The sequence below is a fragment of the Oncorhynchus kisutch genome, linkage group LG12, assembly GCF_002021735.2.
Source record: "Oncorhynchus kisutch isolate 150728-3 linkage group LG12, Okis_V2, whole genome shotgun sequence".
NCBI lineage: Eukaryota > Metazoa > Chordata > Actinopteri > Salmoniformes > Salmonidae > Oncorhynchus > Oncorhynchus kisutch.
In genome coordinates this window covers 36,153,139-36,180,065 of record NC_034185.2, presented here as the reverse complement: position 1 = coordinate 36,180,065, position 26,927 = coordinate 36,153,139, and the positions used below count along the sequence as shown (strand labels likewise).

Here is a 26,927-nt window from a genome sequence, read left to right as displayed (position 1 = left end):
ACTTTAGGGTGGCAAAATACAAAAAAATAAAATAAATAAAAATCGCCAAATGCTGCTTGAAATAAAGTTAATATTATGTACCATCCTTGTGCGCAGTTCAAAATGAACACCACAAGGCGTCAGTGCTAGCATCTGTACAGTCTAGCTTTACTGTAAACAAACCACTGTCTAGGTCTCGTAATTTTTTATTTTACCTTTATTTAACTAGGCAAGTCAGTTAAGAACAAATTCTTATTTTCAATGACGGCCTAGGAACAGTGGGTTAACTGCCTGTTCAGGGGCAGAACGACAGATTTGTATCTTGTCAGCTCGGGGATTTGAACTTGCAACCTTTCGGTTACTAGTCCAACACTAACCACTGGGCTACCCTGGTCGATAATACATGACTAGAGCAAGCTAGCGGTTCATTATCCCAGAGAGGTTATGAGGGACGGTATCACACCACCTCGCCAACAGCCAGTGAAAGTGCAGAGCGCCAAATTCAAAACAACAAAAATCTAAATTAAAATTCCTCAAGCATCCAAGTATTTTACACCATTTAAGATAAAAATTATCGTTATTCCAGCCACAGTGTGATTTCAAAAAGGCTTTACAGCGAAAGCTCCACAAACGATTGTTAGGTCACCAACTCACAGAAAAACCCAGTCATTTTTCCAGCCAAAGAGAGGAGTCACAAAAAGCACAAATAGATAAAATTAATCACTAACCTTTGATGATCATCAGATGACACTCATAGGACTTCATGTATGTTTTGTTCGCTAAAGTGCATATTTATACCCCAAAAAAATCTCCTTTTACATTGGCGCGTTAGGTTCAGTAGTTCTAAAACATGCGGTGATTGTGCAGAGAGCCACATCAATTTACAGAAATACTCATCATAAATGTTGATGAAAATACAAGTCTGTAGAAAAGCTATGGAACGAGAGCTACCTCATGTGAATGCGCGTCACTGAGATCGAGGCTGATTTCTCAGGTTTTCACCTGCCATATGAGTTTTGTTATACTCACAGACATCATTCAAACAGTTTTAGAAACTTCCGAGTGTTTTCTATCCAATACTACTAATAATATGCATATATTAGCATCAGGGACAGAGTAGCAGGCAGTTTACTATGGGCACCTTATTCAGCCAAGCTACTCAATACTTCCCCCTGTCACCAAGAAGTTAAAACTACAGTACGTTTTTATTTTAACACTATGAAGGCCAAAGGGCTCATTTTGACCCAATATTAATTTAACATTTAAAATGTATTTATGTCCCCACCATCCTTGACTCTATTTAACACACGCATGTTAGAATTTCAATATCACAAACAATGTGTTATAAGCAGTTAAGAGGACATGTCAATCGAAACATCACATGCAGGTAAAATGGTTACATTTATATATAGTATCAGAAAGAGCATATTGAGATTTCCAAAACACTTTGCCAAGTAACTCTATGTTCCATGCGCTCCACAAGTGAGCACACGGCAACAAACAGCGTACAGTAACAAACTGATGAATGGTAGTCAAGATTGATTTTTTCCTTGTTACCCAAGACCTTCATAAACACAAGCAAAATATTATTCTACCCGTAGCATACATGAAATGTATTTATTACTATTATTTATTACTATTAGAATGTTGAGTAAAAATGACTACTCATTGGCCTCAACGGGGCTACAAAGAGACCAGACTTTTCTAGTGTTAATAGAAACTAAGTGGTAAATACACCTGGGCAAAATATAGTTGCATTTTGGAGGAAGCAGACGAAGTGCTGATTGACGAGGTGTTGATAACAAGCAGCAGTAAATACCCCACTAACTTTTGATGTAAACAATGTGGCCATCACACTAGCTCTGTGGTGTTATTTGCTGTGCTAATCCCATAAACACCATCGCAACACATCACACCCAAGTATCATGATATCGTTTCGTGAGGTCCCTGGCATTTCCCAGCCCTAAAGTACAACACTAGTGCTTAAAACAGATTACTTTGTGGCAAAACAATATGTAGACTAAGGATATTATGCTACTGCAATATCCTTAGTTACAACAGAGAAGGTTGTAGCCTAAATCCCCCTACAAAACGTATTTATTTTTGGAAGGTCAATTCAAATAGCCGCTGGGTTTTTATTTCTGTTGTTCAGAAATTTGAGGCAGAAACATAGGCTACATCATGTTGATCAAATTGGTTGAAGGTTCAGAAGACGGTGAGTAAAGAGAGAAACGTGAAGGGGGAGGTTGAGCAGCAGATACATAAGAAATGTGATGAGGGGGAGGGTGGGCAGCAGCTTCCTAAAAAAGTGTAAAATAACATGCACAGAACGGGAATGAGCAAATGATTGATACTCTAATAGTAGGCAGTCTCAGACCCTGAGGCACTCCTGACAACAGTGCTTGCTGAATGAATACAAAATGTAAAACACTTTCAATCATGCTCCAGGAGAACAGAGCGTGACAGCCACCACAGAACCATTAACTCACAAATAGCCATTCGTTATCAGTCTCATTTTTCTGGATGAACGCTCACCTCATGTAGATAGCTAGCTATTGCACACTCATCATTGCCGAGCAGCAGCCTTCTGTGCATGTGATGACCGACCACAAAAACAGCCGGACAGAAATCAAGGTTTAGAACAAAGCAGCCTCGTACACTACACAGCCATGCCAATCTGCAGAGGACACAGATGCAGTCTGACATGGGTTTCCCGTGGCCTCAGACAGTGCATTCTGGTAAACCACTCAGAATGTTGCTTTTAACCTGTTCAAGTAGACAAATGTTTCTTTATGAAATGTCTGCCGTTCATTTTTTCCCAACTTGTCAGCGTAGGTTAGTGCTTTACTGACCCACCTGTATCTGACTACTTCTATCTATGCATCACCATCACCACTGAGACAGGCAAGAGACCAGGAGCGCTGCTCTAGGATGAGTTGTACCTTTTAGATCACAAATTTATGGACAGTGGGCCCCGATGATAGATAGACCAGCACTTGATACATATGGCCACAGATGACAATTCTAATCCCACAGATAGCAATAAGTTGTTGTTGTTTTTGGCTAAACTACACTCGCATGATGGGTAGCCTAACCATGCCTGGCTAGCTTAGACTTGAAGATGCAGTTATCCAAGATGGAACCCTGTTCTGTTCTGACACACAAAGTTAATGGAGATCAAGGCATCTACACTACCTATGTATTTGGACAGTGACACTAATATTTAAATATGGCTCTAAACTCCAGAATTTTCATACATCAGTGCTTTACTGTTTAGAAACAAAAGCACTTTATACATCTAATCCCCCATTTGAAAATGTATAAGTATTTATTAAAGTAGTAAACCATGTATTATTTGGTCCCATATTCCTTACACACAATGACTATCAAGCTTGTGACTCTACAAGCTTGTTTTGGTTGTGTTTCAGATTATGTTTTGTCCAATAGGAAGTGAACGATAAATAATGGTGTCATTTGAGTCATTTTTATTGTATGTAAGCATGAATGTGGTTCCTACCATGAATACAGATAACAATGACAATCGTGAATGGTGATGAGTGAGAAAGTTAGAGGGACCCTGGCGGCAGGTAGCCTAGCAGTTAAAACTTGTTAGGGATGATGCGAATTTTCGCAGCTTTTGTAAAAAAAAAATCGCGCAACATTTCAACGTCCTGCTACTCATGCCAGGAATATAGTATATGCATGATAAGTATGTGTGTATAGAAAACACTCTGAAGTCTCTAAAACTGGTTAACCTCTTAAGCCTACGGGGGCGCTATTTCATTTTTGGATAAAAAGACGTTCCCGTTTTAAGCGCAATATATCGTCACAAAAAGATGCTCGACTATGCATGGAATTGGTAGCTTTGGAAAGAAGACACTGACATTTCCAGAACTGCAAAGATTTTCACTGTGAGTGCCCCAGAACTCATGCTACAGGCGAAACCAAGATGTTTCTGCAACCAGGAAATGAACAGGATTTCTGAGGCACCAATTTGCATAATCTCCTTATATGGCTGTGAATGGGACAGGAATGAGCCTGCCCTTTCTATCGTTTCCCCAAGGGGTCTGGAGCATTGTGACGTATTTGCAGGCATATCATTGGAAGATTGACCATAAGAGACTACATTTTCCAAGTGTCCCGCACGGTGTCCTGCGTGGAAATTGATGCGCAAAACTCAGGTGCTGGTATTTTTCCATGGAATTCAGAGACAAACCATGCTTCCACGAACGGCATATCAATGAAGAGATGTGAAAAAACACCTTGGGGATTGATTCAAACAACGTTTGCCATGTTTCGGTCGATATTATGGAGTTAATTCGGAAAAAAGTTCGACGTTTTGGTGACTGAATTTTCGGTTCGGTAGCCAAATGTGTAGTAACAAAACGGAGCAATTTGTCCTACACAAAGAATCTTTCAGGAAAAACTGGACATCTGCTATGTAACTGAGAGTCTCCTCATTGAAACATCTGAAGTTCTTCAAAGGTAAATTATTTTATTTGATTACTTTGCTGGTTTTTGTGAAAATGTTATGTGCTAAATGCTACGCTAATGCTACGCTAAATGCTACGGCAGCCATTATCACTCTTACACAAATGATTGATTTGCTATGGTTCAAAAGCATATTTTGAAAATCTGAGATGACAGTGTTGTTAAGAAAAGGCTAAGCTTGAGAGCAGGCATATTAATTTCATTTCATTTGCAATTTTGAGAAATCGTTAACGTTGCGTTATGGTAATGAGCCTGAGGTTGTAGTTACGCTCCCGGATACGGTATCAGTAGTTCAGAGAGGTTAAATCGTGTCTGTGGCTATAACAGAACGTGTTTAGGAGTAAAAATCCCAGGGAAAACTGTTCTCCAAAAACACACAAAAAATATTCATCCGCCAGTCAATGTATTGTCTAAGGCAACAGACAAAAAAACGAGGTCCCCATTACAATGCCTACAGCTTCCACACGATGTCGCCAGTACTGGCATTTTTTGGCTGCTTTATCCTTGGTTAGATGACGTATAGGCACTTCCTTTCTTGGGGCTCACCGCAGGATGTTATGAAAGTGAAAACATGGAGTATGATTTCAAGACTTGCTGCTATCGAATACAGATCACCCCGTGATCAATTTGATAGATTATTAACGTTTATTAATACCTAAAGTTGGTTTAGAAAAGTAGTTTGAAGTGATTTGTAAAAGTTTATAGGCAACTTTTGTAATTTTAAAAAGTGACGTTGCGTCTTGTAAAGAGGAATTTTCCTGGATCAGACAGGCCTTCATGAAATGACATTTTGGGTATACAATGACGGATTTAAAATCGGGAAAAAAGACCCAATTGTGATGTTTATGGGACATATAGGAGTGCCAACAGAGAAGCTCGTCAAAGGTAATGAATGTTTTATATTTTATTTATGAGTTTTGTGTAGCGCCGGCTACCGCAAAATCTGTTGTTTAGGTGACGTTCTGGGATTTTGGGGGGTGCATGCTATCAGATAATAGCTTCTCATGCTTTCGCCGAAAAGCATTTTACAAATCTGACTTGGTGGCTAGATTCACAACGAGTGTAGCTTTAATTCAGTACCTTGCATGTGTGTTTTAATGAAAGTTTGAGTTATCGAAAACTATAGGTGGCGCTCTGAAATTTCCGCTGATTGATGTTCCTGCACTGGGATTAGATTCTGCATCATCCCTAACAGGTTAAGAGCATTGGGCCAGTAACCTAAAGATCAGTACTTATTGCGCAAAACATGCCAAAAAAACAGAATTAAAACAAACTGCGAATGTATCCAACGAGTTTGTGGAGTCACAAGCTTGATGTAGTCATTGCGTGCTAGGAATATGGTACACTAACATGCTGACCAGACCGTGCGCACATGTTGATTTTGCCCACCCCCAACAGACGAACAGGACACGCAGGTTGAAATATCAAAAACTCTGAACCAACTATATTCATTTGGGGACAGGTTGAAACACATGAAACATTCATGGCAATTTAGCTAGCTAGCTTGCTATTGCTAGCTCATTTGTCCTGGGATGTAAACATTGGGTTGTTATTTTACCTGAAATGCACTAGGTCCTCTACTCCGACAATTAATCCACAGATAAAAGGGTAAACAGTTCGTTTTTAGTAATCTCTCTTCCTTCAGGCTTCTTCTTTGGACTTTGTATGGCGGTTGGCAACCAACTATAAAAGGTGCATTACCACCACCACCACCACCACTAACTGGACTGGAGTGTGGACCTCAGTTCATCTTTCAATCACCCACATGGGTGTATGCTCCTAAAAACAAATGAGGAGATGGGAGAGGTGGGACTTTCAGCGCAACAAGCTTCACATATAGAACCAAGTTATATTTTAGCGCCTGGCTACGCAGACGGACGTGAGCAGTGTGGGTGCAATGATTGAATAACATGTACAGTACCAGTCAAAAGGTTTGGAAAAACATTCGAGGTGAAGCTGGTTGAGAGAATGACTACTTTGAATTCAAATATATTTTGATTTGATTAAACACTTTTGGTTACTACATGATTCCATCGTTTTGATGTCTTCACTATTATTCTACAATGTAGAATATAGTAAAGATATATTAAAAATGCTGAAATTAGTAGGTGTCCAAACTTTTGACTGGTGTACATTTATTTTGCAACAGTGGTCAGCATTTGTGAAATTTGTCCAAACACTTATGACTTCTTTAAAATGGGGGACTAGATATATAAATTGCTGTCATTTGTAAAGAGTAAAGTCAGATATTTATGACAATACCCTTAACTTCTTGGTGACGGGGCAGTATTTTCACATCCGGATGAAATGCATGCCCAAATTCAACTGCCTGCTACTCAATCCCCAGAAGATAAGATATACATATTATTAGTAGATTTGGATAGAAAACAATGAAGTTTCTAAAACTGTTTGAATCATGTCTGAGTATAACAGAACCTATTTAGCAGGTGAAACAGAGGACAAACCATTCATATATATATATATATATATATTATTATTAAAAAAAAATTGAAGTCACTCTTTTCAATGCGTTTTCATTGGGAATCCAGATTTCTAAGGGACCTTCTTGCAAGTCCTATCGCTTCCACTGGATGTCAGTCTTTAGAAATTGGTTGAGGTTATTCCTTTGTGTAATGAAGAAGTACGGCCATCTTGAACAAGGGTCATTTGAAGTGTACTGTTAGATAGAGGCGCGAGACCAGAAAGCATGCTACAGATTGTTTTCTTCCTGTATTGAACACAGATCATCCAGTCTTTAATTTTATAGATTATTTACGTTAATTTACAAAAGTAGTTTGAAAATGTTTTGGCAAAGTTTACAGGTAACTTGAGATATTTTGTAGTCACGTTGAGCAAGTTGGAACCAGTGTTTTTCTGGATCAAAGGTGCCAAATAAATTTACATTTCGGATACACACACACAGCTCAAAAAAAAAAGGGAACACTAAAATAACATCCTAGATCTGAATGAATTAAATATTCTTATTAAATACTTTTTTCTTTACATAGTTGAATGTGCTGACAACAACAATCACACAAAAATGATCAATGGAAATCAAATGTATCAACCCATGGAGGTCTGGATTTGGAGTCACACTCAAAATTAAAGTGGAAAACCACACTACAGGCTGATCCAACTTTGATGTAATGTCCTTAAAACAAGTCAAAATGAGGCTCAGTAGTGTGCGTGGCCTCTACGTGCCTGTATGACCTCCCTACAACGCCTGGGCATGCTCCTGATGAGGTGGCGGATGGTCTCCTGAGGGATCTCCTCCCAGACCTGGACTAAAGCATCCGCCAACTCCTGGACAGTCTGTGGTGCAACGTGGCGTTGGTGGATGGAGCGAGACATGATGTCCCAGATGTGCTCAATTGGATTCAGGTCTGGGGAACAGGCGGGCCAGTCCATAGCATCAATGCCTTCCTCTTGTAGGAACTGCCGACACACTCCAGCCATAGGTCTAGCATTGTCTTGCATTAGGAGGAACCTAGGGCCAACCGCACCAGCATATGGTCTCACAAGGGGTCTGAGGATCTCATCTCGGTACCTAATGGCAGTCAGGCTACCTCTGGCGAGCACATGGAGGGCTGTGCGGCCCCCCAAAGAAATGCCACCCCACACGATGACTGACCCACCGCCAAAGCGTTCATGCTGGAGGATGTTGCAGGCAGCAGAACATTCTCCACAGCGTCTCCAGACTGTCACATGTGCTCAGTGTGAACCTGCTATCATCTGTGAAGAGCACAGGGCGCCAGTGGCGAATTTGCCAATCTTGGTGTTCTCTGGCAAATGCCAAACGTCCTGCACGGTGTTGGGCTGTAAGCACAACCCCCGCCTGTGGACGTCGGTCCCTCATACCACCCTCATGGAGTCTGTTTCTGACCGTTTGAGCAGACACATGCACATTTGTGGCCTGCTGGAGGTCATTTTGCAGGGCTCTGGCAGTGCTACTCCTGCTCCTCCTTGCACAAAGGCAGAGGTAGCAGTCCTGCTTCTGGGTTGTTTCCTTCCTACGGCCTCCTCCACGTCTCCTGATGTACTGGCCTGTCTCCTGGTAGCGCCTCCATGCTCTAGACACTACGCTGACAGAAACAGTGAACCTTCTTGCCACAGCTCGCATTGATGTGCCATCCTGGATGAGCTGCACTACCTGAGCCACTTGTAGACTCCATCTCATGATACTACTAGAGTGAAAGCACCACCAGCATTCAAAAGTAACCAAAACATCAGCCAGGAAGCATAGGAACTGAGAAGTGGTCTGTGGTCACCACCTGCAGAACCACTCCTTTATTGGGGGTGTCTTGCTAATTGCCTATAATTTCCACCTGTTGTCTATTCCATTTGCACAACAGCATGTGACATTTGTCAATCAGTGTTGCTTCCTAAGTGGACAGTTTGATTTCACAGAAGTGATTGACTTGGAGTTACATTGTGTTGTTTAAATGTTCTCTTTATTTTTTTGAGCAGTGTATATATATATATATAGACAGAATTAATCGAACAAAATGACAATTTGTGATCGTTAGCCTTGTTTGCTTTCGCCGAAAAGCCTTTTTGAAATCTGACATGTTGGCTGGATTCACAACAAGTGTAGCTTTAATTTGCTATCTTGCATATGATTTAATGAAAGTTTGATTTTTATAGTAATTTATTTGAATTTGGCACTCTGCATTCTCCCTGGCATATCCCAGAGATGTTAATTAAATAAAAAGGTGACAATCTATACAGTCACCTCATGAAACATTTGATGTCAATTCACTGTCCAAACACATATGTAGGAGAGTGTATACAGATATGCTGGATAGGCTAAGCCCTAACACAAAAACAGATGATACTGGAGGAGGGAGACTGAACATTCAACAATAACATCACACCAAGCACACAACCTTATCACAGAGGGGGGGGGAAAAACTTCCTGGCAATGTCAGATTTTCCCAGTTCCCACAGCATGACCAAGAGGCTGTGTCCGAAATGGTACCCTTTTCCCTATGGAATGGGATACTTTTTACTAGAACCCATTTTTATGACGCAACCCCATAGAAAATCCTGAAGAAAAGGTTGCGCAAACTGGGACGGGGGCTGTTGATCATAGAACACAGCAAATCGAGCATTTCACTCAAAATATAATACATTTGCGTATGAAATATGAGTAGTGCACCAACCCTAATGATTGGCCAAACTGGAAAATTCCATAACATAAGCCTAAACCTATGTTTTTCACAAAGTAAAAATACACTACCTGACAGCCCTGTTCTAACATGTCCCTGTCAATCTCCTGTTTCCCAACACTGCTCCTGCTATGGTACATGCCGGTGTTAGGTGTGTTGAGGCACATGTTGCGCTTACACGGTTGTCCTATGATCCTCCATGCCTACCATACCCCTGCTCTCCTTACAACAGCATTAGGGTTTCTCAACACGCCTAAAACATTCAAGGGATGCGCTGTGGCGCCACACACAGCTAACAGACACACGGGCACATGGCCTTTATGCCCCCACAGGCATTTACAGTTTAAGAGAAAGCATCTGAACATTTGACGGGTGTAAAAGGCAAGAGATCAAGGATCCGCTTCATCAGAACTCCCAGTGAACACAAGCACATCTGAAGGGTGGTTGTTGCACAGACCCAGATTCAGCCAAGGCACTTGCAGTGGGAAAGTCTGTTGAAAAAACATTTAACTCCAGTAACAAGCTTAAACTGATTCTCTGCAACAGCCCCGTAGTGTGGCTAGAAGTGCCTGCTCTCAATACTTTAGGCCAATATGAAAGTGTGGAGTGCCCTCCCTAAACAAACTGCTTTGAATGTTTACACCATTTAGAAGCCAAATAATGGCATACATGCATTTCTCATGAATAGGTATAGTAACAAGTCCCCACCTCGAAGCCAAAATGGCAGTGTCACTGCTGCAGTGTCTCACTAAACTATTCGCAACAGTGCCAGTGGCCATTAGCTTCTATGAATATTTGAACGAGTGCTGATGCTTAATGCATTAACCCCACAAAAGAAATGTAATGACATCTGAGGCCGCAGGTGTCTTAGCATAATTTACAGTACTAGTCAAAAGTCTGGACACCTACTCATTCAAGGGTTTTTATTTTTTAATATATTCTACATTGTAGAATAGTGAAGACATCAAAACTATGAAATAACATATGGAATCATGAGGCAACCAAAAACAGGTTAAACAAATCAAAATAATGTTCAATTTTAGATTCTCGAAGTAGCCACCTGTTGCCTTGATAACAGTTTGCACTCTTGGTATTCTCTCAAGCAGCTTCACCTGGAATGCTTTCCAACAGTCTTGAAGGAGCTCCCACATATGTTGAGCACTTGTTGGCTGCTTTTTCTTCACTCTGCGGTCCAATTCAACCCAAACCCTCTCAATTAGGTTGAGGTCACGTGATTGTGCCAGCCAGGTCATCTGCTGCAGCACTACATCACTCGTTTTCTTGGTCAAATAGCCCTTACACAGCCTGGAGGTGTGTTGGTCATTGTCCTGTTGAAAAACAAATGATAGTGGGACTAAGCGCAAACCAGATGGGCATGGCGTATCGCTGCAGAATGCTGTGGTAGCCATGGTGGTTAAGTGTACCTTGAATTCTAAATAAATCGCAGACAGTACCACCAGCAAAGCACGCTCACACCTCCATGCTGCACCGTTGTAACCACACATGCCGAGAATATCCGTTCACCTACTCTGCGTCTCACAAAGACACAGCGGTTGGAACCAAAAATCACAAATTTGCACTCATCAGACCAAAAGAGAGATTTCCAGTCGAATGTCCATTGCTCGTGATTCTTGGCCCAAGCAAGTCTCCTTATTGGTCTCCTTTAGTAGTGGTTTCTTTGCAGCAATTCGACCACGAAGGCCTGATTCACGCAATCTCCTCTGAACAGTTGATGTTGAGATGTGTCTGTTAATTTAAGTCTGAAGCATTTATTTGGGCTGCAATTCCTCAGGCTGGCAAATATAATGAACTTATTCTCATGAACCGCCACATGAAGACCAGTTTCATAGAAGACCAGTTTCATCAGAGCGCTTGATCGTTTTTGCAAACGCACTTAAAGAAACTTTCCAGATTTTTTCCAGATTGACTGACCAGGTCTTAAAATTAACGGACTGTCATTTCTCTTTGCTTATTTGAGCTGTTCTTAACATAATATGGACTTGGTATTTTACCAAATCGGGATATCTTCTGTATTCCACCCCTGAAAGAAATTTCACAAGTTAACAAGGCACACATGTTAATTGAAAGGCATTCCTTGAGACAACCTCATGGATGAGAGAATGTCAAGTGTGCAAAGCTGTTATTAAAGCAAAGGGTGGCTATTTGTTTGTTTGTTTTAACACTTTGGTTACTACATGATTCCAAATGTTATGTCATAGTTTGATGGTCTTTGCTATTATTCTACAATGTAGAAAACAGTAAAAGTAAAGAAGAAACCTTGAATGAGTAGGTGTCCAAACTTTTGACTGGTACTGTATGTGCATAATAAAACGAGATAAGTGTAGTGTCCCCATCAGCACATAGTACGGTATCTATAAACATTTACTCATATTGCAACAAGGAAACCAAACAGGATTATTACAGGAGGCAGACCGACACATACTGACTTGAAGTGTTCATCTCCGCTTATGTGGGGCCTACATTTAACAGGGGACAATTTATGTTGATATCTACAGTGTTCTGATACCGTCAACCCAGAAGCAAAATTACATCAATTTATTCATCTCAAAAGTCACGCACATGATAGTCTGCGTCTGCTACTGTTGTACTAATTTTCCCCTTCAAAAGCTACAGTGTAACACAAAGGGGATGTATGAAAAAGAAACCATTTCCTCTGTGAAGGGAGGACTGCAAGACAGAACATAGCCAAAGGGCACTGCCGCTTTAGGGTAACACTAAACACATGCAAACGGCTGTGACCTCACTTCCTTTGACGTCAGCAGTCTTGGTGGGGGATGGGAGAGGCAGAAGGCAGTAAAACTAGCCCCCCTCCCATCGCTGTCTCTCACTAAGCGATCCTAGTCGTTTTCATAGGACAAACACGCACAACCTTTTCCTGCTTCAAATACACCACAGTTACGCAGACAAAGATAAGACACCCTTCCCTGTCTCCTAAAGCAGGTTTTACTTTCAAAACTGTTTATCTCCAAAGTACACTAAAAAGCTACAGATGGTAAATCGCAACATTCTTGTCCACCTCCCCCTAACACACACACAAACAGCCAGCCAGCTAGCGTTGCTCACCTCTAAAATGCATGAGGGCCACGGGCTGGAAAGGCCCATTTGAGTTGGGTGAATCCAGAACCATCGCACTGGCAGCTCTAGTACATGTCAACATCTAGGGGCTGGGGTAGAAGAGATAGCGATAGCCCAGGCTAAGTCGAGGAGCCAGCCTCCATTTTAGCATCAAACACTCAGAGCAGAAAATAAAGCTCTGCACTGCTGCTGGAGGGAACAGGCTAGTTAGTGATGTCATCCCTCTAGGAAGGAGCCCGATTGGCCAACCTGGGTCACATGGGGAAGGCTGTCAGAATGCATAACCATGAGGCAGGGGATTGGCTAGTGGGCTGAGGCAGGGGATTGGCTGGTGGGCTGGGGCAGGACCTTTGCTGTGATTGGCGCAGAGGCAGGAGGTCTGGCTAACTGAGGCACAGCTAACCTTTCCCCTCATTTATTTTTTATTTCCCTCAGGCTCACACGTCTACCCTACAATAAATTACATTCCCAACAAGCAGAGTTTTTGGCTTATCCTAATACATATCACCTCCCTTATCTTCACTCCAGGAAAAGCATAGAGAGTCCATTGATACATCATAGAAAGGTCAGTTCTATACACACACACACACACATTTTTAGGCTCTCTTTAATTATCTGGCCTTTCTGGAGCCACAACACCTGGATTTCCCCTCAAACATCATACAATGACAGTGAACAATTAGAGATGTGAAAAATAACCAACACTTGAAGGGAAGCATTGATTATCATTCAGTAAAAGGCTGTTATAAACACAGAATTCACTGCTGACGTGTGTGTGTGTGTACAGATGGCCCAGGTGTGAGAAACAGGAAGCCACGATTATACAAAAAACAGGAAGCCAGTGAGCGAGTGTGCTCTGCCTCAGCTGCTCTCCCAGAGTGAGCAGTTACAGTGCTTAACACCAACGCAATGTCCCCATCTGCACCACATAGTGCACACACAGCAATGGCTCACATCCGTCTATTGTTCTTAGTTGTGTATCAGACTTTTATGCTTTATAAGACTTTGACACGAGTGTAGACTTACAATGAACATGGTTAGTCAGAGGCAAGTTATGTTTTTAATGTCACATGCACAATTACAGCAAATTGCCTTTCTTGCTCATGCTTTCCCAACAATGCAGTAATCAATATCTGTAGTACTATAAAAAAAAAAATGAATACATACATAAAAAAGTAGAACAAAAACACGAGAGATAGAAATAAAAGCCTGAGAAAGTAAGCTACAGTGTTTACAAGTTCAGTTCCAATACCATATTTACAACGTGCAGGGACACTGGAGTGATAGAGGTTGATACTGTATGTATGTATGTATGTATGTATGTATGTATAGGGGTAAGGTGACTACGCATCAGGATATGATAAACAGAGTAGCATCAGTGTATATGATGACTGTATGCGAGAGTATGAGCAAATTTAGTGAGTGTGTTGGAGTGTCCGTGACTGTGCGAGTGAGTGTGTAGTGTGCGCGTATGGAGTGAGTGCATAGAGAAAATAAAATAGAAGAGTCAATGTATTCCTCCTACTGTTGTTGATTACCTAAATCCTTAGGTGAAGTTAGTCATATTGCATCCAGTGAACAGAAAACACCCCAACTCTAAGCGGGACTTCTTGGCTTTGTTTGTAACAGGTAAAACAGAACTTGACCCGTCAGGTTAGCTGCTGAATGTTTTCAGTCTGAACTTTGTAGGTCCTGGGCTGGGTGGCTACAGGAAGGTGTGAGGAAGCATTGATGTTGCTATTGACTCATTTCTCAAGTTATTGATAGAGACCTGCAGCCTTGTCCTTTGTTAACTACATTTGGAGCTCCATCTGTTCTGCTCAGTCTCACCAAACATAAAGCAGATGTTGTAGCACTCTCATGCCGTGGACAGATTTGACTCAATTGGAAATCCTTCAAACGAGTCCACTCACTATCCTCCCACTGTCTAGTCATGGGGGCATTCTCCTGTCTGAAGAGCTGTTGTTCTTCTGATACAGACCAAATAAGCACACGCCTGCGTGAACGAACACACTTTCTCTCCAACGGTCTGCGGTTATCCTCTACTTTGGCACACGTAACCGGGCTCCAGTTATTTATAAACTCTACATCTGTGCAGAACGACGGGGTTGATCTTGTGACTGACTCTGGCTATTAACATTAACAAAGTCTGTTTTGTAGCGATTTCAAAGAGGAGTCAACGACAGGAATTGAAGACAGACCGCTGACCCTCGAGAATCTACTGACCTCGATTACTGAACTTGAAGCTATTTATCATCCAGCCAAGTCAGTGAACTTTATCCACTATGAGACCACAGTTCCCATTCCCCCCAACAGAGGGAGACCGAGCGTGAGAAACTATCCCTCCCAGGACAGTTCCTCTTTTCACACTATAACCAGCTGTTTGTTCGTTCACTACCTTTTGGCAAACACTTGCAGCTGGAGAGTTGAGGTGAATTATGTTTTTTTTTTTTAAAGGCACCCGTCTGAAACGCTGTGGTGTTGCTGTCCACCAACATAGCATGTTTGTCATGCTTATCAATTATCCTGCGACTGTGGCACAGCTCTTTTCAAGCATTAATCACCAAATGAACACAATGCATACTGCATCTTCCACTCAGCAATAATGTGAGGTGGTATCAGTCATCTTTTCCTGCCTATAGACTGCTGTCCAAAAGAGGCACTTACTAGAAGAACTACCTTTCCAAAAGCAGCCCTCTACTACTTCATGTAGCCCAAGTCTCCAGAGTGAGCACTTTGGTAAAGCTCTGAAAACAAGCCTTTCCTGACTACCTGTCAGGACAGGACCACTGACAACATCCATGGCCCATGGGACAATACTTGGAGAAGCCCTCGTTGCTGGGCCGCTGGACGTGCCCAGCTGTTATCACAAATCAAAGCTTATGGAATGTGTTGTAAAGACCATAGTAAAACCAAGATAAAAGGTCCTCCATGATCAGAGAAAACAGTCCTTTGTGTCTGACAATGTAGGCTGTCCAGTGTTTCCAAAGTATTAAAATTTAGCAGCGGTGGCTCTAAAGAGTCAAGCTTTTAAATGGATAGTCGTTAGCTCAAATGACTTGAAGTCTATAAGAACAGCTAGCATGTCAATGCGCTAACAAGCAATTCACTAACCCTAGCAGCCATGCACCCCCCCCCAAACCATTGCTGAAAAAAATCCCAGAGGGAAGCACTGCGGTCTGACAGAAGACATAGGGAAGAATGAGAGGTGACAGGTCATGACACCATATCACTACTGAGGTAGCTGGCTTGGTTGGCAACTGTAACAAGGCAACTGTGGTGTGTGTGTGTGTGTGTGTGTGTGTGTGTGTGTGTGTGTGTGTTCGGCTGGATTGTTGCCAAAGCTCCAGTCTAGACTGAGTTGAAGCCAGATAGCGGCTCTCTACTTTGCCCTAGAGAGGTTTGGTGGTTCAGGTCATGGTAGATTAGCATGGAGATGATCCACACAGTGATCCAAACACAGCTACATTAAAACTCTAGAAGCTCCTAAACACTAACATTATTATGGACTCTGCAAGACTGCATCATCTCTCCTGTAAAATCCGCTGGATTTGCACACTGTGCACTTTCCACATCTTTAAAAGTTTGGCCATGGAGAGCCAACTTAGTGCCAGTCACTCAAAGTAGTAACATGATAGCATAGCATTGGACATGCATCTGCCAGTGCTGACATTTTCCATGAGAGGAGCAGGGGATGAGAGGTGGGCTGCAGTTGTACACTGTAGCTCCCTGCCAGCCACCCGCTTATCTAGGCACTGGCAGCATCCTGAAACACAAGGACCCGTAGCATTAAAGCCTTATCTCTGGATTTTCCCTAAATATAGACACTTGGGTTAAATCAAGCACAGTCAGTCACTTACATTTAATGTTACCATGGCTTGCGCAACACCGTGGCGGTGCGTTTTATAGCAGGGCAGTGTGGATTTTCAGACACACACAGAGAAGAGAGGGATAGACACGGTGTAATTTACATCAGATAAGAATGCAAGCAGACTGAGATGGCAGGCAGCTATGTTAAGGCTGAACTTAAAGGCTAAGCCAAGACCAGGGGACAGGCATCAGTAAGGTGGGCTGGGAAACCAAACCTTACCAAGCCTATACATGGTTCTGTCCTGAACGACTAGTTGACTAGTCAATCAAAAGTGGTTCAAAAAGGGTTGGGAAATCTTCTGTTAGTATCGGATATTGAAGATGGCGACGACATCGTGATGTGACAGACAAAGTATAGCCCATTTCAACTTGACCAGCACCACGCAGTAAGGAGCTGACCGGTCAGCGCACAGCAGGGCCATGCCAAGTGGCCTATTTCTTTGCTATAGCCTGCATAACCTATTATTTCAAGATGTTAAACAATTTACAGAATGCAAGAGAACAATGTAGACAGATGTAAGATTTACACCAAGCAGTGCAAAATGTCCAGTCAAACCCCCCCCCCCAAACTCCCTCTCTGAATGTTGGAAGATCTGGGTCATATAGCCAAAGAGCCAAATTTGGAATTCTCTCCATTAGATATGAATATGACTTCGGTTTTTTATGCATGCTGGCTTTGTCCCGCCACGCTACCTCATGATCAAACAATGAATTATCTAACGGAGTTCTAGGCTATAAGAAAGTTAAGTTGTTTATGAATAACATAAAAACATGATTGGCCTAAGGTAATAATGAGAGCGGTAGAACAAGAGCAAGATAGAAAAATCGAAAGATACTTTGAACAAACCTTAGTTGGAAGCCTAGTCTATTATACAATACATTATTCATGCACCCCTCATTGCTGTTGTGAACAAAATGGCCAAAAGCTACTAATTAAAAAACAACCTATCAAAAGCATTAAGTTAGTTATGAAAAGTAATTCTCATAAGCTATTCTAATAAAGTGTTTAATGTCCTAAAGTTGCAGCTTTCAAAATGGGAACAATTGTGAAAGTCAGAGTCTACAGGTGATTCTCTCTCACAGCTTTATTTTGAATGACAAATATTACAGGCAACAAGAAGTGAAATTGAGCAAACAAGATCAATATGGAAAAATCTAATGAGAAGTCAAAAGATACAGCTGAGTAAAGCTTATGAAAAGACATGTAGAGTAGGTCTATTTCCATTGCCTATTGTTAGCAATGTAGGCTACAACGTATAGAAGCCCAGGCCTAATAAGAATGTAAAATTAGTCAGCGATGTGAATTTTAAAAATAATTATCCAGTTCTGGGGACAGCAGAGTTGCGTGCTCTGCAGATGGGAACCTTGATGATTTTAGCTGCCTTTCCCCCTCCCGCTCTAATTTAAATATTATTTGTTTATCCATTATTTTTTTGAGCAGTGTACACACACACTAAAAATATTTTTGTGAGTTACAATTCATAAAAGGACATTCATTAGGTCCTAATCTATGGATGTCACAAGACTGGGAACACAGATATGCATCGGTTGGTCACCAAAAAAAACTAAGTAGGTGGGTGGATCAGAAACCAGTCAGTATCTGGTGTGTCCATTTGCCTCATGAAACATCTCCTTCACAGAGTTGATCAAGATGTTGATTTTTTTTGCCTGTGGAATGTTGTCCCACTCCTCCTCAAAAAGGTTGTGCGAAGTTGCTGGATATTGGCAGGAACTGGAACACACTGTCGTACATGTCAATCCAGAGCATCCAAAACATGCTCAATGTGTGAAATGTCTGGTGAGTGTGCAGGCCATGGAAGAACCGGGACATTTTCAGCTTACAGGAATTGTGTACAGATCCTTGTGACACGGGGCTGTGCATTATCATGCTGAAACATGCAATGCCGGTGGTTGAACGGGCCCTCAGGATCTCATCACAGTATCTCTGTGCATTCAAACTGCCATCGATAAAACGGAATTGTGTTTGTTGTTCGTAGCTTATGCCTGCCCATAACCCCACCATGGGCACTCTGTTCACAGTAGAAAACCGCTTGACCACACAACACCATACAAGTGGTCTGCGGTTGAGAAGCCAGTTGGAAGTACTGCCAAATTCTCTAAAACGACGTTGGAGGCAGCATATGGTAGAGGAATGAACATACCAGTCTCTGGCAACAGCTCTGGTGGACATTCCTGCAGTCAGCATACCAATTGCATGCTCGCTCAAAACTTGAGATATGTGGCATTGTGTTGTGTGACAAAACAGCACATTTTAGAATGGCCTTTCATTGCCCCCATCACAAGGTGCACCTGTGTAATGATAATTCTGTTTAATCAGCTATGCCACAACTGTCAGGTGGACGGATTATCTTGGCAAAGGAGAAATGCTCACGAACAGGGATGTAAACAAATTTGTGCACAAAACTTGAGAAATAAGCGTATGTGCGTTTGTAACATTTCAGCAAACATGTATTTCAGCTCATAAAACATGGGATCAACACTTTACATGTTGTGTTTATATTTTTGTTCGGTCCAGATAATCTGCTTTTACCTAACAGTGACACAAAATAGGTCTTAGAATAAACTGTTTAGAGCTAGGCGATATGGCCTAAAAATGATCTTGATTTTTGTTTTATACTTTCAGACGATTCACAATATCTTGACTTTAATGTTCTCGAAATAAGCTTTGCTCTACAATTAAAATGTCAAATACACTGCATTTCAAACAGTCAGCAATAATCTAAATTATTTCAGGGCCTGTGAAATGCTACCCAAGCTACATATAAGCCTTCCACAAACGTTAATCAAAATAGTTTAACCCGTCTTTGTTGCAATAGTCACTGATATGGTCAGTCTACGAAAATGCCCTTTGTTACAAATTTAACCAAAACTATGCATAACGCACATTCACTAATAATGACTAACTTCTTGTTGCAGGTGTTTTAGAAAGCTAACACAGGTCTCAAACAATCTCAAGCTCGTGTGCTAGTGAGTAGCCAGCTAATCTTTATATGTCAAGTTTAGCCAATAATTTGTATCCATTTGCTAGCTAACAAGGCAGAGCAGTTGAATTGTTATGAACACACTTCAGTGTCTCCCCAACTGTTTAAACAGCATATTAGCCTGTCCACTTTGTTCAGATGTTGAAATTAAGGGGCCTAGCTTATTTCTAAGAACGAGTTGCCAATTCCTTATATAAAATGGTGTTCTATGTTTATTGCACATTTATTAAACAGAATAGACAGCTAGTATAACAGTCATTGGCTAAAATGCAGCTACTGGTACCACAACGCTGCACGTAACAAACCTCTCATTCATTTTCCAGAAGCAATGTTCATTGATGCTCCCATTTGAGTAGTTTCTGCTGAGCGCAATTTGAGTAGTTGAAAAATAAAAGGGTCTCGTTAGAGAGGTTCACTTCTCTAACACAGTAAAATAATGTCAACATTTGTTTCGGTGTCTATATGACCAATTATGTTGGACCAAACCTGATAGACGTGAGAGTTCAGTGTGTCAAATCAGAGGGCCTGTTGTCCGGGCCTCTGGCAGTCTCTATGGGGGTGCCACAGGGTTCAATTCTTGGGCCGACTCTCTTCTCCGTAAACATCAATGATGTCGCTCTTGCTGCTGGTGAGTCTCTGATCCACCTCTACGCAGACGACACCATTCTGTATACTTCTGGCCCTTCTTTGGACACTGTGTTAACAACCCTCCAGACGAGCTTCAATGCCATACAACTCTCCTTCCATGGCCTCCAATTGCTCTTAAATACAAGTAAAACCAAATGCATGCTCATCAACCGATCGCTAACTGGACCTGCCCGTCCAACATCACTACTCTGGACGGTTCTGACTTAGAAAATGTGGACAAATACAAATACCTAGGTGTCTGGTTAGACTGGAAACTCTCCTTCCAGACTCACATTAAGCATCTCCAATCCAAAGTGAAATCTAGATTTGGCTTCCTATTACGCAACAGAGTCCTTCACTCATGCTGCCAAACATACCCTCATAAAACTGACCATCCTACCGATCCTCGATTTCGGCGATGTCATTTACAAAATAGCCTCCAATACCCTACTTAATAAATTGGATGCAGTCTAGCACAGTGCCATCTGTTTTGTCACCAAAGCCCCATATACTACCCACCACTGCGACCTGTACGCACTCGTTGGCTGGCCCTCGCTTCATACTCGTCGCCAAACCCACTGGCTCCATGTCATCTACAAGACCCTGCTAGGTAAAGTCCCCCCTTATCTCAGCTCGCTGGTCACCATAGCAGCACCCACCTGTAGCACGCACTCCAGCAGGTATATGGTCACTCTCTGGTCACCCCCAAAACCAATTCTTCCTTTGGCCGCCTCTCCTTCCAGTTCTCTGCTGCGAATGACTGGAACGAACTACAAAAATCTCTGAAACTGGAAACGCTTACCTCCCTCACTAGCTTTAAGCACCAGCTGTCAGAGCAGCTCACAGATTATTGCACATAGCCCATCTATAATTTAGCCCAAACAACTACCTCTTCCCCTACTGTATTAATTTATTTAGCTCCTTTGCACCCCATTATTTCGATTTCTACTTTGCACATTCTTCCACTGCAAATCTACCATTGTAGTGTTTTACTTGCTATATTGCATTTACTTCCCCACCATGGCCTTTTTTTTGCCTTTACCTCACTTCTCACCTCATTTGCTCACATCGTATATAGACGTATTTTTCTACTGTATTTTTGACTGTATGCTTGTTTTACTCCATGTGTAACTATGTTGTTGTAGGCGTCGACCTGCTTTGCTTTATCTTGGCCAGGTCGCACTTGCCTACCTGGTTAAATAATAAAGGTGAAAAAAAAGAAAGTAAAAACTCAAAATGCAAATAGCGATTTAAAACCGCTTGTCAGAGGAAGAAGTGATCTCCCATCTTTGTTGCTGTGAGTGGCAGGTTAGAGGCTTGGTGTGTGTGTGTAAACAAAGAGGAAGAGGTGAAGCGAGAGGTTTCAATCTCACAAATCTGCACAAAAATAAGCCCAATGCATTTCTATGGGTTATTTTGGACCTAAGCTTGCAGCCACTCTTCCCGCCTTTGGGACAACGACTTCCATTGTTAGGGTGGAGACATGCGCATCTCATCATTATATACAGATCTCTGACGTAAATGGGAAGGTGCACACCTCAGAAGGAGCGAAGGAGGCGAGACCAAAAACATGTGAACAAGTGGCTCATAAATATAAATAAACTGATTCTTGCAATACAGGCATTTGACATATCGTCAAAAACTCATTTATTTAACTCGATATATCCCCCAGCCCCAACTAGCCTAGGCTAGTAGTGGCGTGCTACGCAGTCATACTTTTGAAGGCAAAAGAATGGGCTGCATTACAGCAAGGCAAGGAATAGACTAGATTAGGTCCAGTCATACCTTTGAAGGCGGGCAGCTTTTGCAGCTCTCTGTTGTTGCTGAGGCTGAAGCGGGACGAGCTCTGCCTCTTGTCCTTCTTGACAGGCATCTGGGAACCCAGCTGCTTGCCCTTCAGCAGCTGAGTGGTAGGAGGGACACTGTTACTGCCTTTTCTGTTGGAGCCCTGCTGTATGAAGGGAGGGAAAGAGTAGAGGTGGATCAGAGCATGCACCTGGGTTTGTTCACGAGACACCAAACGAAGAAAAAAGACAAACGCGGAGGGACTATTCATTTCAAAAGGTTTTAGCACAACCCAGTGTTGTCCCCAATCTCCCCTAGGTTAGATATGTAATCTGGTGAATGTGGGCAGTTTCATTCATCACCACACACACGACAACAAGGGGGGGTGGGAATTTTCAAATGAACTTAGAACCTCAACTAATTTTGCCCTTCACACTACAAGACAGGGGTTTAGGGTTTTAGGCCTTCTTAGTGAGCCGCCGGCTGGCTGACTGTCTGGGAGACTAAAGCTGCTGAACCCCGTGATGGGCCTGGATTACTGACGCATGTGACCCAACCGAAGGTCTTTTCTCCCACTGATTCATTTACCCAAATGTGTGCCAGTTTCTTACTGTGCCAGCTTCTTTTTACCTTCAAATAACAGCATTAGCTTCATAAATGTCTGGTTTTAATAGCTTCATATACTGTATTCTCTTCATACTGCGGCTCGTCAGGCCCTTGGGTTAGAGATTGAATAAGAGGAGTGGTTCATACATCCAAAACACAAGATGGATAGAAAAATAGGTTTAGCTATATCAACCAGAGGCAGAAATGTCTGTTCGGAAACCAGCAGAATACATATTAACAGACCTCTTTGCTTACATTTAGTGCCCTTTTTAACCTTGCTCAAACAATGAGAAGATAATGCCAGCTCACAGACCATTGGCACTTGAACAAAGGAAATGACCAAGCCTGAATCAGCCTGTCTTAATATGACTCCCATGTTTTTGTCGTTGTCCCATTGACGTCGAAAGCTTAGAGCCCTAGTGCCCACAAGCATCCGTGAGGAGAGTGGAGCCTGGCTGTACGCAGGGAAGGGGAGTAATACAGCAACAGCTTGTTGTCCATCGATTTAAATTTGACACATGGTTGGCACATTAGCAGATCTGCCTCATGGCTGATGACACACAGTAGAAACATAATCCAGGGTTATAGCCCCAGAGAGAAGAGCAGACTACACAAAATAAAGAAATGCATTACTGGGTGTTAACAAGGGACATCTTCCATTCTATGAGCTTTTTTCATTACCGATCGGTTTGTGTGTTTCTGTGGGTTTAAGGCCACATCTTCGTTTTGGTCTTCAGTATATTTTCTGATTTGAACGGACATAGCTAATCATCTCAAGTGGTCTCAGCGCACAATGGTAGTGGCTAATGTTTTGCAAACATTATTTTTACCATCCATTCTGAAGGGATAGTGGCTACCTAGTCTGCTTAAATCAGGCTGTAATACAGTCTGAAACTGCCTGCAAAAATCATGTAAATATTCATTACAAGCCAGAATGTTACATAAAATTACATTTAACCCTACTCTGCCGGTTGTCTGTGCGGTATGTCTTTCAGCTGTGAAAGCGAGCTTTGGTGATTCAATTTCACTTCCTTCTGTTTTAAATACAATTTACCAAGACAAATATGATTATTCATGTTCTGAATTGTTCAGTGGGGTCTTTAACAGTATATAAAAAAAAAATTCGCAGCGATACACTTGTTTTTGTGAGAAATCATCCATTTTTGGGGGGGGGGGAGATTTCAAATTAATATGAAAAGTATATACTAAAAATAGACTTGTTGTTTAACAACAGAAACTGACACGTGCGCAATTACGAGGCAAAACAGACAGTTGGCTTAGACAGTTGAAAACATGCAAACCTTATTTTGTTTCCAAATATTTATTGAAAAGAAATACATTTGCACAATGAGCACTTGTCTCTCAAATACAGTTGTTGTTGGTTAGTTAACAAATAATTGCCATATTAGCATAGACATGACATCAGTCAACACCTCAAAACAAGACATGGTATCCATAAGACACGAGCCACCTACGATTCCCCACACGGCAGCTACTTGTCATTGTTGCTAGTGCTCTGACCATTTAGAATCATAACGCATGCCTTCCAGCCACATCGATGCGCACAGCATTTGTGTTGTCAGCCAACCAGTCCATAAAACAAATACTACATGTCATGTCTCAATGTCCATCTAACCTCTATTGTTTTATGTCCTGCAGATATGATATGACGAATTCAATGAGAAAGTGGAGCCTGTCAGGTAGAGCAGCCTTAAAGCTGAAATATATAACTTTTGGAGGAACCTGACTAAATTCACATAGAAGTACGTGTTATAGATCTGTCACTCATTGAAAGCAAGTCTAAAAAGCAATAGATATGTTATGTGGGCTATTTCTATGCTTCCCGTTCTTAAATTTAGTTTTTGTAGGGCCTCCCGAGTGGCGCAGTGGTCTAAGGCACTGCATCACAGTGCTAGCTGTGCCACTAGAGATTTTGGGATCGAGTCCAGGCTCTGACACAGCCTGCCACGACTGGGAGACCCACTATTGGGTCATCCGGTTAGGGGAGGGTTGTCCTTATCCCATCGCGCACTAGCGACTCCTGTGGCGGGAGGGGCACAGTGCACGCTGACACTGTCGCCAGGTGTACGGTGTTTCCTCCGACACATTGGTGCAACTGGCTTCCGGGTCAAGTGGGCATTGTGTCAAGAAGCAGTGGTTGGGTTGTGCTTCGGAGGACGCACGGCTCTCGACCTTCACCTCTCCTGAGTCCGTACGGGAGTTGCAGCGATGTGACAAGACTAACTACCAATTGGATACCACGAAACTAATTCATATTTAGTTGGTTATATAACGTTAGCTAACATGCTGACATTATAGCACATGCGCTGCAAATAAATGTACACATACATGTTATTCGATCATTGCGTGCGCCAACGAGTGTCTGCATAGCCAGGGACCAAAATAAAACTTGGTTCTATTTGTGATGCGCTGCAAGTCCCGCCTCTCCCATCTCCCCATTGGTTTTTAAGAGGATATACCTACATGGGTGATTAAAAGATGAACTGAGGTCCACACTCCAGTTGGTGGTTGTAATGCAGCTTAAAAGTTGTTTGCCAACCACTATAAAGTCCAAAGAACAAGACTGAAGGAAGAGAGATTACTAAAAACTAACTGTTTACCCTTTTATCTGTGGATTAATTGTCTGAGTAGAGGACCTTGTGCATTTCTGGTAAAATAACAACCAATGTTTAAATCCAAGGACAAATTTTCCAGTAATAGCAAGTTCGCTAGCTAGCTACATTTCCATAAATGTTTAATGCTTTTTGACCTGTCCCCAAATTAATATAGCTGGTTCAGTTTGTATCACAGATCCAGCTGTGATTGAGAGTCCCACAGGGCAGCGCACAATTGGCCAAACGACGTTTGGTTTGGCCAGTGTAGGCCATTGTAAATAATACATTTGTTATTACCCGATTTTCCTAGTTAAATAAAGGTTCAATTAAACGTTTAATTTTTAAGTAGAGTCTGTTGCTGGTGGACAAAATCAACATGCAAACGTTGGCGCACGCAAGCGGTGTGGTCAGCATGCACGTGTTATAAAGTTACCTCAATGTCCGAGTTCTCTTGACCTCCAGTTTTGCAAACTTTTCCATATTTAGGAGAGTCCTGTAAAAATGGAGATGCATTATTCACCAGTCAGCTAATGTGAAGGGACAGAGGCAATTTAGCTAGTACTTTAACTTTTCCGCTAACTAAACTGTTTGACAGTTGTGGTTAGTTAAACAAGTTGACTTTAAAATGTGAATTTTGTAGCAAACGTTAGCTAGCGTTTTCATGTACCACAAAACGTACATACGGTAACGTTAGATATTAACGTTACTCAAACTACAGCTAGCTTCACTAAAACACTCAGGTAGCTAGCAAGCCTAGTTAGCTAGCTGATGATGCGTTGATGGGACATTACAAATATCGCGTCGATGGGTGTCTGTTCGTAGTTTTAAAACATAAAAAAAAACTAGCTAGTTTTGTTAGTACTCTGCACTAGTATCAACTGTTTTGCAAGCCAACTCCTAACTCACCTTCTCTTTTTTCGCTTTATTCGGCATTGCACAAAAATAACCGCCGTCGTTCCCGTTTTGACACACCGAAGCTAAATCATGACAACTCTCCACTGCACTAGCCGTTCGCCTATCCTCTCGGATATGATAGGCTGATATCTATCAGGTGACTCAACGTGCTCTAAAAGAGTGCATCCGAGGGAGTTCTTTATACCTTCGTGATGGAAGCACCCTGCCAGCGAGACAAATTACAGCATAAGTCATGTATACAGTCATTGGGTGGGTCTTGTTCCCTCTCCAACGTGGCAGGTAGCAGTTTCTTTTAATGTGTGGGGCTAACTTTTTAATTTTTTAATTAATCTGCTGGAGACCATTCAGAATTGTCAGTTATCTATAAATTATTTGTATTTGTGTCAGATGCTCTGACATATATTTCACAAATAAATAACGATGCACATTAGCAAATATGTGTATGTAGCTATTACTAGTAGCTACTGTAGTTAGTGCCTTAAACATGTTCAATATGCCGACCTCTTTCAGTCACTGTGGGGTAGTCATGGACGCAGATGCCATCTGGTGGCCAAGGTGTCTGACGCAAGACTGTAGGTTTCGCTGACTGCTGTGCATATTTATTCAGATTATGGAGTTCTTTTCCATTCGTGGTGTGCATGCACAGGATATGCAACTGTAATTATGTATTGTGCAATTGGTGTAGACTAAATTGTAATACAAAGTATTTCTCAGCACAGTAAGTGACCAAATAAGCTCGCATCACCTCAAACTTGAGTATTTGTACAGTATCT

The 26,927-nt window shown here is 41.9% G+C and overlaps 1 protein-coding gene across 3 annotated transcripts in view; it reads right to left on the bottom strand.

Moving 5' to 3' along the window:
• LOC109900944 (serine/threonine-protein phosphatase 2A 56 kDa regulatory subunit gamma isoform) overlaps positions 1–26,304 on the bottom strand; it is a 38,669-nt gene extending 12,365 nt beyond the window's left edge. The window contains exons 1-3 of one of the 3 annotated variants that reach the window (XM_020496857.2): positions 26,146–26,304; positions 25,673–25,732; positions 22,019–22,184 (exon numbers count right to left, since the gene is read on the bottom strand). In XM_020496857.2, the coding sequence (XP_020352446.1) occupies positions 22,019–22,184; positions 25,673–25,732; positions 26,146–26,172 (253 nt within the window). In that variant the 5' untranslated portion in view covers positions 26,173–26,304. Of the gene's footprint in view, positions 1–12,722; positions 12,922–22,018; positions 22,185–25,672; positions 25,733–26,145 lie in introns of those variants that run through there. The other 2 variants (XM_020496858.2, XM_020496860.2) reach the window with 2 other exon arrangements.
• Between the last annotated feature and the right edge of the window lie 623 nt (positions 26,305–26,927).